Source organism: Lissotriton vulgaris, chromosome 9 (genome assembly GCF_964263255.1).
Source record: "Lissotriton vulgaris chromosome 9, aLisVul1.2, whole genome shotgun sequence".
Taxonomy (NCBI): domain Eukaryota; kingdom Metazoa; phylum Chordata; class Amphibia; order Caudata; family Salamandridae; genus Lissotriton; species Lissotriton vulgaris.
This window is the reverse complement of record NC_141697.1, coordinates 976,402,085-976,418,203: the sequence shown is the minus strand read 5'-3', so window position 1 is coordinate 976,418,203 and position 16,119 is coordinate 976,402,085. Positions and strand designations below refer to the sequence as shown.

The 16,119-nt window shown below is 41.7% G+C and overlaps 1 protein-coding gene across 1 annotated transcript in view; it reads right to left on the bottom strand.

Moving 5' to 3' along the window:
• FANCD2 (FA complementation group D2) overlaps positions 1 to 16,119 on the bottom strand; it is a 1,101,131-nt gene that overhangs the window by 615,200 nt on the left and 469,812 nt on the right. Inside the window, exon 29 of the mRNA XM_086938826.1 lies at positions 9,060 to 9,197. Within this exon, the coding sequence (XP_086794952.1) occupies positions 9,060 to 9,197 (138 nt within the window). The remainder of the gene's footprint in view (positions 1 to 9,059; positions 9,198 to 16,119) is intronic.

Below are 16,119 nucleotides of genomic sequence, written 5' to 3'. Positions count from 1 at the left end.
TGCTCTACCAGAACGCGACGGCGAGAGTCAGAACTGGGAGGGTTATCTCTGAGATGTGCATGGTGGGCAGGGGCACCCACCAGGGATGTCCTCTCTCCCCCCTGCTGTTTGCCCTGGCTGTCGAACCCCTTGCAGCGCGAGCCCGGCTGGGCCGGACGTATCAGGGCCTGGACGTCTATGGACAGGTACACCACATCGCATTGTACGCAGATGATCTGCTGATGTTCCTGGCAAACTCAGCGGACTCCCTGCGTGGAGCTAAGACCCTCCTACAATCGTTGAGCAGAGTATCGGGCCTCCGAGTGAACTGGGCGAAGTCCCACCTATTCCCAGCCCGCCCACGGAGATTATGCCCACAAACTACGGAGGGCGTGACGTGGGAGGAGAGGAGCCTGCGCTACCTTGGCACCTTGATCTTCCATGACAGGGCCAATATCCTTGAGCGAAATATCGGATCGGCAATCAGGCACACTAAAGGGAACTTTGCATTTTGGAGCACGCTCCCATTGTCACTCATGGGGAGAGTGGCGCTACTCAAGATGGTGACCTTGCCGCGGCTGCTTTACTTCTTCGGGACCTTCCCGATCTGGATCCCGGCGAGCTACTTTCGGCGGCTGAGATCGATGGTTATCGGCTTTCTGTGGGGGGGGCGGGCAGGCGCAGGGTGGCGCATGCCACACTTCTCCGCCCTCGGGCGGATGGAGGACTGGCAGTGCCGGACTACGAGCTTTACTACCTGGCGGCGCAACTGCAATGGCTAACGCAGTGGGTAGCAAGAGCCAGAAAAGGGGAGGACGGATCAGGAGAACCGTCGGGCCCGGTCCAGGTGTTGTCCCGGATTGTCCTGGGACTTCCGATGGGAGATTTCCACCTTACTCAGGAGTTTGCGACGGCCCGAAAATGCTGGAACAGATATCGCCGAAGGAGCGGTATTACGGTTCCGTACGCACCTGAGATCCCACTTAAACTCTGCGGGGCACTTCCGCACGGGGGCTCGTGGCGCGGGCTAGACGGTTGGGGCCAGCAAGGGCTGTCATCCATGGGCGACCTATACGAAAACGGGGCGCTGTTGCCCTTCGACCTCCTGAAGGACCGCTTTGAGCTGGCGGGAGGGGACTTCCTCCTTCACCCGGCACTAACGGCAGCGATCCGCAAACACTGGAGGGCGGGCATGTTGGAGCCGCCGCTGTCCCTGGGCTGCCAGTACGTCGTGATGATGGCGGGGACGGTCAAGGCTGTCACGTGCCTATATCGACGCATGGTCTCGGAGTCTGTCGCCCCACTGCTGGCCTTGAAGGCGAAATGGGAGGCTGACTTGGCGACTGAGATCCCCGAGGAGGCATGGAATGGCATACTGGAAAGGGCCCGAAACGGGACGCGCAACGCGAGGTTCCAGCTGGTGCACTTTTATGTCCTACACAGGGCCTACCTGACCCCTGACAAACTACATAAATACTTCCCGACCCACTCGGCGTCCTGCCCACGTTGCCCGGCGGATCTCGCCGATTTCCAACACATGTTCTGGTCCTGTCCTGAGCTGGGTTCCTTTTGGAGAGAGGTAGTGAAGGTTCTGAGGGAGGTAACGGAGAGGGACCTGCAACTCACCATGGCACACTGCATACTACACTGGTTCCCACACACATCAAAAAACAAGGTTACTAGCAAATTTCTGGATTTGGGGCTCCTCCTGGCAAAACGAGCCATTTTGTCCCAATGGAAGGCGACCAGGGGCCCCACGGTAGAGCGCTGGAAGGCTGAGCTACATAAATGGGCCCGGTGTGAGGGCGAGCTTCGTCTGCAGACCGCGCTCAGGGCAGGCAATGACGTGGCACTGGAGAGGGCCAGGGCGTGGGAGGGGCTGGTCCTGGACCTCACGCTCCTGGACATGGAAGAGGACACCCCGGTGCATAGTCCGGCTCCGGCGGTGCGCCCGCCTGACGGGGGGATGACTTAGGCCCACTCTGCTGCTCCCCTATTACCATTCCATTGTGATGACTTACGAATAGTTGCTGATAAATCCTGGTGCTCTGCTTCGGATCTGGTTTAGCTGGGAGGGTTGAGGACTCGGCTCGGTGGTACTCTAGCACGCCTGGGGGGGGGTGGGGGGTCTGGGCGGGGGGGCGGTTCTGGGTGGTACTGGGCGAGGGTAGGGGGGTAGGCGGGGATGGGAGTGTTGAGGGGGGATGGGGGGATGGATGTTCAGCAAGGGTAAAGAGTGACTCTTGGTTCAACTGGACTTGGGGCACGGAAGAGGGAGCGTGAGGACTGAAAAGCAGCACTGCCATTTCTCAACCGCCTGGTAGTTATGAACCAATACAGAATGCTCCAGCGCAGTTTTTCCCCCATGGTATTGCCGCTCAACCTCCGGGGTGTGAGCTGAATGGCTGTGTGACACGGGTGTGGGGGAGTTGCGCATCAATCGAGCACCAAGGGAAATGGCTCGAATATACTGTATGTATCAATGACATTGCTGCAATAAAAAGATATTTACAAAAAAAATGAGACGCCCCAGGAGAGTCCTAGATGCACGTCAAGATACTTCTGCACTTGCTTCTTGCGTAAAACAGGTAAACTATTACACATTTTATTCACGTTTCTTGAAATGAGAGCTTGATTATTAGGGATATTCAAGCAATGTGCTTGTTGCTTTACAGATGGTCACTCCACGATTGGGCGGTGTGTTACCGTTAAAACGCATCTTTTACAACGCGTTCCGTTACAACGCGATTTTTACATCGTAAATACCATTACAATGCATGCCATTACAACGCATGGCATTACATAGCAGATGGTATTACAACGCATACCATTACATCGTAAGTATTGGTAAGTATTTAATTTTTTTTTTTATTTTTTTTTATATGTTATTATTGATTTAATTATTATTAATTATAAAAAAAATATTTATTTCGTTTTTAAATATTATAAATTAAATGTATTAATTTAAGTATTTTTTAAAATAAGTATGAGTATAGGAGTATATGTTTTGGGGTACTGTTGTATATGTTTTGGGGTGTTTGGGTATTTTTAGGTTTTAGGGCAGTGTTTGGGTTTTAGGGTACAGGGGTGTTTTTAGGTTTTAGGGCAGGGTTTGGGTTTTGGGGTACAGGGGTGTTTTTAGGTTTTAGGGTAGGGTTTGGGTTTTGGGGTACAGGGGTGTTTTTAGGTTTTAGGGTAGGGTTTGGGTTTTGGGGTACAGGGGTGTTTTTAGGTTTTAGGGCAGGGTTTGGGTTTTGGGGTACAGGGGTGTTTTTAGGTTTTAGGGCAGGGTTTGGGTTTTGGGGTACAGGGGTGTTTTTAGGTTTTAGGGCAGTGTTTGGGTTTTGGGGTACAGGGGTGTTTTTAGGTTTTAGGGCAGGGTTTGGGTTTTGGGGTACAGGGGTGTTTTTAGGTTTTAGGGCAGGGTTTGGGTTTTGGGGTACAGGGGTGTTTTTAGGTTTTAGGGCAGGGTTTGGGTTTTGGGGTACAGGGGTGTTTTTAGGTTTTAGGGCAGTGTTTGGGTTTTGGGGTACAGGGGTGTTTTTAGGTTTTAGGGCAGGGTTTGGGTTTTGGGGTACAGGGGTGTTTTAGGTTTTAGGGCAGGGTTAGGGTTTTGGGGTACAGGGGTGTTTTTAGGTTTTAGGGCAGTGTTTGGGTTTTGGGGTACAGGGGTGTTTTTAGGTTTTAGGGCAGTGTATGGGTTTTGGGGTACAGGGGTATTACGACTTTATATAAATTAAATTAATTAAATTAATTTTATTTAATTTTATTAAATTAATAACAATATTTACAATTATTAATTTAATTGTATTAATAAACGATTACAATTAAATTATATTATTTAAAAATGTTTAATTAATTAAATTCTTTTAATTTTATTAAATATAATTATATTATGTATTATTTATAACTTAATTAAATTATAATTATATTTATTGTAATTAATTGCATTATATTATTTTCTATTTATAAATGTTTTATATATCATTTATTATATTATTTTAAATATATTAAATTAATATATTATTAATTTAATTGTATTTATAAACGATTATAATTAAATTATATTATTTAAAAATGTTTAATTAATTAAATACTTTTAATTTTATTAATTATAATTATATTATGTATTATTTATAACTTAATTAAATTATAATTATATTTATTGTAATTAATTACATTATATTATTTTCTATTTATATATTTTTTATATATCATTAATTATATTATTTTAAATTACTATAATTAAATTAATTACTGTTTTAAAAATGTTATATTATTTTTATTATTTTAAATTAATTTAATTAACTTTATTACATTTTTTAAAAAAAAGATATACTTACCAATACTTACGATGTAATGGTATGCGTTGTAATACCATCTGCAATGTAATGCCATGCGTTGTAATGGCATGCATTGTAATGGTATTTACGATGTAAAAATCGCGTTGTAACGGAACGCGTTGTAAAACATCGCGTTGTACTGACACCAATCCCGATTGGGCGTATACCATAGAGTGCTTTAGCTGTTTCTGTGAAGAATTCTTTGACGTATCCGCAAGTGAAATGCTGGGCTCTGGGAGTTGAATCCTGTAGTTCTGGTAGTTTAGGTTTTAATAGCTAGGTTGTATTTTTCTAGGGAACCTGCACGTATCCAGTATTTGGGACTCAATATGATGGACTTTATTGATTTTTCAGGTGTGCATAAGACTCAGTAATTAGGTATTCTGATAAAACGCAGTGTGTGGAAGGTGCTGGCTTGTCCTTTTGTTGAGTCTTACGATATTGGGATGCACACTTGTCACACGGTAGTGTGGATAAATATATAATTTCAAGCAGGCAGATTGGGATATATTTTGCATCCTTCTCATGAGCACGTGCACGCTATCTCAGTTTTAATGTTGTCTGGAGCACACACCAATGCGTACCTCATTCCAAAAATTTGTCAAGAATTAGCATGTACAAGTATGTGTAACATGCACACCGTTTCTGGTCTGTCAATGGTGATATTGTGTAAACAGATATATGTTATCTTTTCAGTTCCCCTGATGAAGATTTAACAACCCGAAATGCATTGTTAATCGACTCACAAAACAAGCTGTAACTTTGGCATTGTACAACGCAATGCGATGTAACATTGTTTATGTATATTCATGCGCCTTTGGGCATGATGAATTTTGTGAATTTTGTTTGTTCTTCAATATCAGAATATCTGTGAAAGAAAATTACATATCAAGATAAAATATATCAACAATTGCATGTTTTATTTTATGAATTTCTTTTGATACATGTCTCTTATTGGAAAGAACCCTATATGTCTATAATGGTGCGCATTGTGTTGAGTACACCTATCTAGCGCAATACTCATTCTAACCACAAATTCATCACTTTTAGAATGTTCCCCATGTGCTAGGATCTGGATGTTTTCAAAGCAATGCACAGGTGTTGCAGTGGAGCTCCGAGCCGCCTTCATTCCACCCCACAAATGATGCAGCAGAACCAAGCCCCACCCAATTTTGCCAACGTCAATTTCTTGCCTGTCTCTTTAGATTCCCTCGGATGCGGAGCAGAAAACAATTGGAGGTTTCAGTGTGTGAATCTCTAATTTGGGACCATTTAGATGGGAAAACAAACCACTTTACAGTTTAGGGAGGTGAGAGGGCAGTTAAAAATCTGCACTTAGAGTTTCCAACAGAAATAACCTTAACTAAAGTAAGTAACTTTTCCTTCTAAACAGACAAGATGCAACCCTATCCCTCCATGCTTGTGGATCTACCACATCACGATTTTAGGTTCTGTCAAGATTCGGATAGACTGGCAGTGAAGGAACAGCAGGAAGGATTTGAGCACCAGTCACATCCCCTGAGCAGAAGCAGATGTCATGCTGGTCCCATGATGTATATTTGCCCCTCACTGTCCCTGGGCTTAAACCTGGACCATGGGTGGTGACAACTTGTACTTCTGCTGGAAAATTGAAAGGAATTGCAACAAATGCCGAAGGGTCCCCTGAGGAGAGCTGAAGCTCTGGATCCGCGTCAATGGTGTGGAAAAAAGGAACTGAAGTCAAGAAGTTGGTGGGGGCACCTAATGGTGCCCCTTCTGGCACCAAAGTGAAGCCAGCTCCCCATCTATTATGGAGAGCTATTGAAATATTTCCAGATTCAGTCTGAAGCTTGGGATATTCAAAATGTGAGCAATCTGCAGGTAGAAGTATACCACAGAAACCGGTGTACTCAAAGGATAGGAATTATCATGATGTTATGCTATTGAAAGATTTAGGAAGTTTTGACAAGGAAGGCCTCACAGTAAAAAGAGAGAGATGCCAGTTCAGAGAAGGCACAGTGTCATATATGGGGAACCCATCTCGGGAGAGGAAACCATTCCAAAGACTGATTATACCAATATACTCATAAGACACCGGCACTTGAGAACAAAGGTCAATTCTATTCTTCCCTCCAATGAGTCAATTACTATTTGAAGTTCATCAAGAACTTTGATAGCCACATCCACCCAATAAGACTCCTCATTATTAAGAAAGGGGAAAAATTAAACATGGACAGATGAATGTTGGAATGCTTTCGATGAAGTGATGAAGTAGCTATGCAGGTTTTCAGCCTAAAATCATTTTGCCATAAATCACAAGACTATGTTTACGAATGATGCTAATCTGAGGGGCCTGGGTACTGTGTTGTCCTAGGTCGAAAATGAGGAGCAAAGATTATCGGTATTAGCTTACCGGTTGCTTCAAGGTGATGATGCAAATGACTCAGTAAATAAACAAGATGCACTAGTGTGCACATGCAATCTATTGTTTCGATTTTTTTCTTTGCAGTCTACAGTTTTTGGCTAGGAGTGATCACAGATCCCTGGTGAAGCTATTCTCATATAAAGGGAATGAGAGGGCAACTCCACACATAATTCGATGAGTAAAGGAAGTCAGAGTTCAATTTCCAAGTATTTTTCAGGCCCTAAGAACAAAAATGCAGATTGCATCTTCCGTTTTCACATGGTCATGAGCAAGGACTGTAGTGTACCCTTACCTGTGATGTTAGTAAATGATAGTGCTACGGTGAGAGAGGAGTGGGAAAAAGAGAAAAAAGTGAAGAATAAGAGTGCTGAACAAGCTTGGTGCATATGTGGTTCGTGTTTGACCCAATTTCAGTGCACTTTCAGAGGCACAGAAACTATATTGGGTGGTTAGAGATGAATTACACTTGGTGAGCAGTAAGTTAAGTATGAGAGCTAGATTAGTTCTATTTGGGGTAGGCAGGCAAGAGGTAGTGAATTACAGCTTCTGAGGACACTTAGGAATCGTTAGTGGTACCAAGATGGATCAGATGGTGAAAGGAGTATAAAAGGACTGTATGCAGTGAGCATGATGTGATAAATGTAGAACTGCAAGCGAGATTCCCCTGTCTTTAGTGGAAGTGCTAGAGTGCAATGGCTCAAGATGAGCATAGGCACTGTACATCCTTCTTATTTCATGCAACATGCACCAAGAGATGTTATTTTGTTAGCAGACTATATGACAAAGTGGACTGCTGCGAAATGTGTGGGATCTGTTACTACCAGTCAGTGCTAAAATTTTTGACGGATGAATCACCCAAGTGAAGGCATACAGAAGAACGCAGAGAAGGACAACGAAGTGCAGTTTGTGTTCGAAGAGGTGTAACGATTCTTCAGTGACCTGGCGATTACCCATCATGGGGTAGCTCTAAACAGACCCCAGGGAAAAACATTGGCGAAAATTATAAATAGGTTTGTGAAGGGTTGAGTAGAAAGGACAGTACAACTCAGGATGCCATTGATGAGTGTTCTGAGAGAAACAATTTAGGCTCATAGAAAAAGATCACAGTGTTAAGGTGGAGGCCTTTACTGAAAACTTGAGGGAACATATGGCAAGAATTAAACTGAATCCATCATTGCAAAACTTGCAAGCCCAGAAGAGAGTGGATGTGAAGTCTATGGTGAGTTGAAGAGTTACAAAAAATCAGTTCAAGTACAACATTGTAGTACGATCGGTCACACAACGCCAAATGAGCAAATTGCAAGTGTATGATTAATTTATGCTTAAGAAAATTAGATTGGTAAAGAAAGGGACTTCTGGATTTCTTGGATCTATTAAGATTAATGGAGTAAAGAGAAATGTTAGAGGTGGATTCAGAAGCTATCGTGAAACACATGTAGGCATTTCTGAAGTTTCAATCAAAATGGCATCCCTGAGTGTCTTCTATTACCATTCAAACGATAATAAAATCAGAAAAAAAGTTTCTAAATGAAAAATAGTTCAAGAGTTGTTTCTTTTACATTAAATGTAAACACATTGACAACGCGAAAGGATTCTGAAATGGTGCACCTGATTATAGTCAAATATTGGTAAATTCAGGTCCACGGTCAAAGGATACATTTTTCAAGACGCAGCACCCGAAGAGCAGCCACAAGAGGCCCAAAACAGAGGAGTCAGTAGAATGTAATTATGTGATCAGGGATGTTATCTAGAATGTACAGGTTATAGTGAGATGGAACCATGAGCGACAAGGTCATGCACCTTGCTGAGCTACTTGGCCTATTTGGTAGAGAATTCTTTGGTACCAATAAAATCATCCTTGTTATTTACCGAACTGCGTTGAGCAATTATTTTTAAGCTAGACCTAATAGTCATCTTCAGAAGGACCTAAGAAGGTTGTTCTTTTAGAAAAGTAGTTACTCAAACACGTTCTAGTGCACAGGAAGACAACTCCAGATAAAAGCAGAAAATGGAGTGATTAATGCAAAAGACCACCTTCAGGCAATAAGTAATAGGACATGACGGTTACCTTTTGCTTTTTTGTTTTGCGATATCTTGTATAAAAAAATAACAAAGCATAGATTGTTAATCTTCCAGGAAGACAACCCCAGGAAATACTTCCTTAGAATATGAAATATTCACAACCAAAAGTTCTATTTCCCCAATAAAGTACATTAACCGTGAAAGCAATATGCAGTTTGAATCTCATTTCTTGAGATACATAAAAAACACCATCCTCCTGCATTGTGTTACCAAACGAATATATTTAGTTCAAAGCATAGCTATCTTCTCACCTTTGTGTGCATCTCCGTATCCAGCACAGACTTTGTAAGAAGTCCACAACCGAGAATGGTGAATACCTCAAGACTCAGTTCTCTGAAGTGCGCCCGGTAATTATGCAGACTCATAGTGGGCTTTCCATTTTCCTCTTCCTGTAAAGAAACTTAATATTACAGATAGCAAAAGGCAGATCACATGAAAACACAAAAATTCAGACTTCAATAGGTCACTTAAAAGAGAAACATTTTGTTAAAAATGTTCTTGATGCTGTGGCATGCATTAAATGTATCTAGGGTTCACTTTACAGTGGATGAGCCTGTGACCAGAAAGGAAAGAAAATCTCAAGATGAACTTAAAGAAAACCAGTTACTTACCTATGGGGGATGCTCTTTATGGTGGATACTCTTTCTCTGTGGCAGAAGTCCTATTTCTGCAAAGTTTGTATTGATTGCATCCCATCTCTTTGTCTGGTATCCAACCTTTTTTCACATCCGGTTTTTCATAAATATTTCATATCTTATTTGTTTTATGTATAAGGTTTGTAGGGAGTACAATCAGTAGTAAGAATAAATACAATCTTTGTTTTTGATAGTTGGGTGAAGATATTATATAGTTGCACAGTTTAGTGTGTTTATTGGTTCAAACAGGGGTTCACAATCTCATTTGATAGAGCTATACAATTTTGTGATACATGTATATTCAGTGCTTTAGTCACAATAAAGTGACGTAGGTAGTATCGGTTAGTTGTTCAAGCCGAATAGGACAAAGTTTACTTTATGTATTGCTCTACCAAATGAGATTATAGAATGCCTGTTAGAAATAATATTCACATTGGAAGCTGTCACTCATGTATAACTTCCTCTTTTCACCTGGATGCAACCACGGTACAAGTATGGGTAGCCAATCAAAGTTTTGTAACAGCAATTGTTACATTCCATTGTGTACAGTTACAAAGGTGGTATTTTCACATAAAACTCTGTTGGACTTGGCATTCTCTGCAAGATAACTCACAAACATTTTGCCGCCACCTGTACTGCTTTTCTAAATTCGTTTATTTTTGCTGTGATTAGGACTCTGTGCACTTTACCACTGCTAACCAGTACACATGTTCTCTCCTTAAAACCTGGTGAAATTGTCCAGCACGTAAATGGCACATTTAATTTAATTAAAAGTCCCTAGTATATGGTACCCAGTCCCTATTAATGGTATGCTACTAGAGGGAGTGCAGCACTCATGGTGCTACCCACTAAATTAGCACTATAAAACATCTCAGGTCTTCCATTACAGCCTGTAGGGCAGTTTTAAACTGCCAATACGACATGGAAAAATAAGCCTTTTGCCAGAACTAAGCCTTCCTTTTTAATACGCACAAGTCACCCCTAATTAAGCCCTAAAGACTCATAGGGCAGGGATGCATTGTATTTAGAACGGACAGTTAGGTTTAAGTTTGACATGTTCTGGTAGTAACCCTAAATTTATTTTCACTATTGCAAGGTCTTTCTCTCCCACTGGATAACACTGGGTAACTTTATTACATTATATAGGTGATAACGTTTGATTGGAAGCACATAGAAATGGCATATTTAGACTCAAATTCATTTTAATTTAAAATCCTCTTTAATGGTAAAGTCGGAGTTTAGATTACAACTTAGAAAATACCATTTTGAGAAAGTTGGCATTTTCCTGCTAAACATCTTCTAAGTCCTTCTAGAAGTTTTCAACCGCCCGGGACTGCTAATGGCTCACCCATCCACCCATTATGAAAGCATTTTGAGCCCACAAAGTGAACAATAGGGGACTAGGTGTGGGCAGGATGGGCTATCCTACAAGGATGGTTGGAGGAGGAACAGTTTCCTGCCCTCCGTACATTACAAAGGGCTTGCCTCAAGCACACCAAAGGAACCTAACAGTAGTTTTTTGTCACCCTGGACTTCTTGAAGCCTTAGCAGGGGATGGGAAGAACGTTCCAGAACCAGATGTGTGGGTAGTCGAGAAAAGTTTCCCACTTTAAAGGATGGCACCAGGTATACATATTGGATCTCATGAACCACTCTTTAGTACAGTCCTGGACCTGAGGACATTGCAGAAGAAGTATTGCCGTGTTCCCCAGAGGACTGCCCTGCCGCTTTAGGCCTGTCCTGCTTTCTGTGAAGGAAGACTGGGCCTGCTTCCTTCACCCCAGGCAAACCTGAGTGACTCAAAGGGTCCGTTGGCTGACCTGTTCTGAGCTACAGGGGCACAACCAGGTTCAGAGGCCTCCCTGCAACTACAAAAGTTGACCTGCTGTAACTGGATCAGCCTGAACCTGCAAGAGGTGCAACCCTACGTCTTGGGCCTTTGGCTGGCATCAGAGTGCACTCAGCTACAAGAAAAGGAGAAATCCTGACCTTCTGGCCTATTCACGTCAGTCTTTGACAAGGTAACTTTTTCAGCAGGAATAACCTGATCCCTATATCCAGCCTGCACTTTATCGTGGTTGGTCTGAACATGTGACTTTACCCCAGTCTAACAGGACCAGATGGCAAGTGGTGATGTGTGCCTTTAGGTGCTATACCTACCCAAGACTTTAAAACTGGAGTTTTGTCCTTTTAGTCTCATTTTATTAATTAAGAGTAACTATATTTTTCTAAATTGGTTTGGGATTTTTTCTTGTGTTTTGTTTTTTTCACTTCATCACTGTTTGTGTGCCTTTTCACTTTATTACTGTTTGTGTGCTGTTTAGATACTTTACACAGTGCCTCTAAGTTAAGACTGACTGCATTTTAACAGGCTACCAGAGGGTTAAAAATAGATTACTTTTATTACTTTTGTGGTTCGCCCTGACAAGGACTGTGGTTGTTGCTTGAGTAGGGTTTTCACCCACCTCTCTCAATAACCCATTTTCTTACACACACTCTTTTTAAAACAATTCATAATCAGTCGCAAAGAGTATGTTGCAAATGGCAAAGGTATTTGGAACTCGAATGTACTTTTGATAAATTGTCAATCGTTGGATATGTAACCGCAAAACCCTTTAGTACATCAGGCACTACTATTCTAACTTTTTGTAAAGGGTCTTCTGTTCATCAGGCAAATAATTAGTCATCGTCCCATTTGCTATATACATTTTATTCACAACGCAATAGAATTGTTAATATATACCAGCAAAATGCTAGTTGTTTAAAGTGTGTGGTTTGCAGCACTCACTGTGAAACCTGCTTTTCTTAAGATTCATGTCTTAAGTAGCTGCAGCTCACTGATGTGGTGTGCTGAAGTAATCATAATTAAGAACACAGCCTTAGTGGTCAGCAACCTCAAATGACAGCTGTATATTGGTTCAAAGAGTGTGTACATAAAAACCAAAGGAAAATCCCACTGTGGGAGAAGAAATGGTAAAATTTATGTAAACATATTTGCTTAAGTCTCTACAATAAGCAACTGTGGCTCTGCGAATTATGGTTGCAAAAGGAGAGTTAACTCAGTCTCAGGAGATGTGCCAAGGTCACTAGCAGCTTGTAAATATAAGTACTGATCAGCTTCAGTGTAGTGATGGAAGAGCAAATGTTCTGCCTCCTCATCATCATCGTTATCATTGAAAACAAGCTAAATGTCCTGTACAGAATCGGAATCTGATCCAAAATTAGCACCCAGCCATCTGTAATACTTGCATAAAGAAAAGGGCATTTTAGGTGCTGGGTTTTGGAGGCCTCATAGTGTGATATCAATCAAGATCTAGCTCAACTCCGCTCTGGATCGAAACTGGCACCGGAGTTGGACCTGGAACTAAAACCTAAGGAGTTCACCTGAGGCCCCGGCAGGTCCATGGGACACAAAGGCACTCCAGAATCATCATCAACAAAAAAAGCTGCATCTTCCCTTCATTAAAGGCCTCTATCTGCTACGGGGTAAATGATGGCCAGGGATATTTCAGGGCACATCCGTTACTACTGTTGAATGGGATTAGAGTCAAATTCTTAGAGTACCTACTGAGCGACCTCTCCCTGGAATAGGAGTGGAGGTGAGGTTTAGAATTCTGCTTAGTTTTTTTCTGCTTGCACTTAGAATGATCTATCAACTTTGTCTTGGAATAACCGAGGGCGGCGACCTGGTCAGAGACTGGGATTAGGAGGGGACCCAAGACTTCAAACTTTACCAACTTCCCATCCTTTGGTTTGCAAGGTACAGCTTCACTTCATGCTCCCTGTCACATGAGGGTGCATAAGGAAGCACTTGTCACAGAACTTTGAGTAATGCTTGACGCCAAAGTACCAAAGGCAGATGTCATGTGGATCTGTGACTGACATCTGTTTTCTGTACACACAGCACGTTTCAACACCTGTAGTCTTCGGAGCAAATATTTTCACTATGCACACTGACGTATGACAATTTTTGGGAGTTAGTGAACATTGACAAAAAGTTCAGTACAAGAGCTGTGTATTTACGTCGAAAGGCAAGGAAAAAAGGAACTGATGTCAAAATGCAGTATCGGCGACAACATACAGCACCATGGCTCAGGAGTCCGAGGGTGCCCTCTGTCAGAAGGTGTGAGATGCTGCATGAAAAAAATTCAGCATTCCAGTCTGGCGCCTATGTAATTCAAAAGGTGAGGAATCTTCAGTTAGAAGTATTCATCAGAAAAGTCAACAGCAGTACTTGTGCATTTTTGCTAGAAGCCAATGACTACGACACCCATTTAACACCAATATCACAGGAAGTCCCAGGATATTCTACAGTAATAAAAGTATGTCTAAAACCCCTCAAATATGTATATGCTTCTTATTAGTAATAAAAACACTTGAGAAAGAAATGATTTGCCTAAAATGGTGGGTCCCTTAGCTCTGTTACATGTTGGTTTGGCAGTACAAGACAAAAGGTATGTCTAGGTTGTCTGCCCTGTTCGGAGAAGAAAATGAACTGACTTTCTTAAATGAATGGAGATTACAGAAATAATGTTCAGTTGGTTTACCACCTTGATGGGTTGCAAGGGTCAACAGAAGACACTATGGTCCTTTCAATCCCCAATATCAGCAGTGTCCTGTGTGTTTCCCCATCAGTCTCACTTGCAAGGTCACTAGCAGCTTGTAAATATAAGTACTGATCAGCTTCAGTGTAGTGATGGAAGAGCAAATGTTCTGCCTCCTCATCATCATCGTTATCATTGAAAACAAGCTAAATGTCCTGTACAGAATCGGAATCTGATCCAAAATTAGCACCCAGCCATCTGTAATACTTGCATAAAGAAAAGGGCATTTTAGGTGCTGGGTTTTGGAGGCCTCATAGTGTGATATCAATCAAGATCTAGCTCAACTCCGCTCTGGATCGAAACTGGCACCGGAGTTGGACCTGGAGCTAAAACCTAAGGAGTTCACCTGAGGCCCCGGCAGGTCCATGGGACACAAAGGCACTCCGGAATCATCATCAACAAAAAAAGCTGCATCTTCCCTTCATTAAAGGCCTCTATCTGCTACGGGGTAAATGATGGCCAGGGATATTTCAGGGCACATCCGTTACTACTGTTGAATGGGATTAGAGTCAAATTCTTAGAGTACCTACTGAGCGACCTCTCCCTGGAATAGGAGAATTGCATTTTTTATATATTTGCGCAAACCCCACATATTCCTTATTACCTCAAACCTCCTTCAGTATAATGTCAATGATATCCAACTATGAAGTAGGACCAATCGAACCCAACTGAATTTATGTAACCTTTGAAACTACCGCTCGGACACAGAGGTCTAGATGATTCAAGTTAATTCTTTTATACTCCTAAGCAAAAATCAACAATCTGCTGTCTTTTTCCCCTCATTCACCATTTCAACAATAAAGTTTAAAGTTCAAAAATCTTTCTCACTTATATAGTGTCCATAAAGTTTCAGGTGAATCAATTTTCAAAAGGATTTTGTTTCAAATATCCTTCCTTGGGAAAAGCCTGATATTTCACTGATGCTCAGTGCCACCTTCTCATTTGCTTTTTGAAGAACTCTTCTTGGGGGAACTACTAGAATGTGTTCCTACTGGGATTCCCAAATTGGAACATAACCTTCTCCAGAGGATCAAAATGCGAGAGTTCATATGACTGAAGTTTGAGAAGAGAAACTATATCTCTGCCGCCTAAAGGTCTTTTAATTTATTTGTTATGTATACCAGAAATGGAAAAAGAGCCCAAATTTAAGATCAGTATTTGGCAAATTTGTGTCCATTCTGTTCGAATTCACAATTTAAGAAACATCTGTCGCTGTTTCAAATGTGAAACAGCCCAGTTGGTCCTGTAGGTCTGCAAAGCTAGCCTCTGAAAAACTAACTAGGAATGGAATTTTCAGGCTAGAATTAGATGGGTAGTGTTATCATTAGTCATAACCTGCAAGGTAAAACAGATACTGCAGCAGTCGCATTCTTAATGTGAGGTATCTCACTGTGATGGGGACATAAAAACTGCAGATTAATCACTCACAGTCACATACAGAAGCAGAATTTGACACACACACATGAACATAGACACACAAAGATAGAGGGACAGAGGTCCTAGTGCCCCCATAGGAAAAAACAACCAACAGCTTACATACATATATCCGGTGCAGGTGCATTAGCCAACCAAGCAACATAACGGATATTGGAACTTAATACTGCTGGTTACACCCAGATTTCTATAACAGAGACTCAACCCCGTTAACTATTTAATTGGGAAGGAAAACTATAAACTGTAGGTTAGACAGTTTTCTGTGGCAGGCGCTCAACTCACTGGTATATTATTATCTAACCTTAAACTCTTCTTATATAACATACAAACTGTAAGATGTTTGTATAAGCTTTAATGCCTTTGAAAAATTTTAAACCACATTCTAAAAAGGTTTATATACGTACTTTGGATATATGAATGAAACTGGAAGTATTTCTATGCCACGTTGTTAAGCAAATTGCCTTCAAGGCATTAATAATAATTCTATACTATACTCTGACATATTTAAAATTTGATTAAAAGCAGAGTTGGTCCTTCTGGAATTTGAAACTGCCCACTTGAAGGGAGAGCAAATCTCTGCAGCAGACTTTTTAACTCCCTGAACTGGAATCCGAAAAGAGTGGCTTGTTTTAACTCAT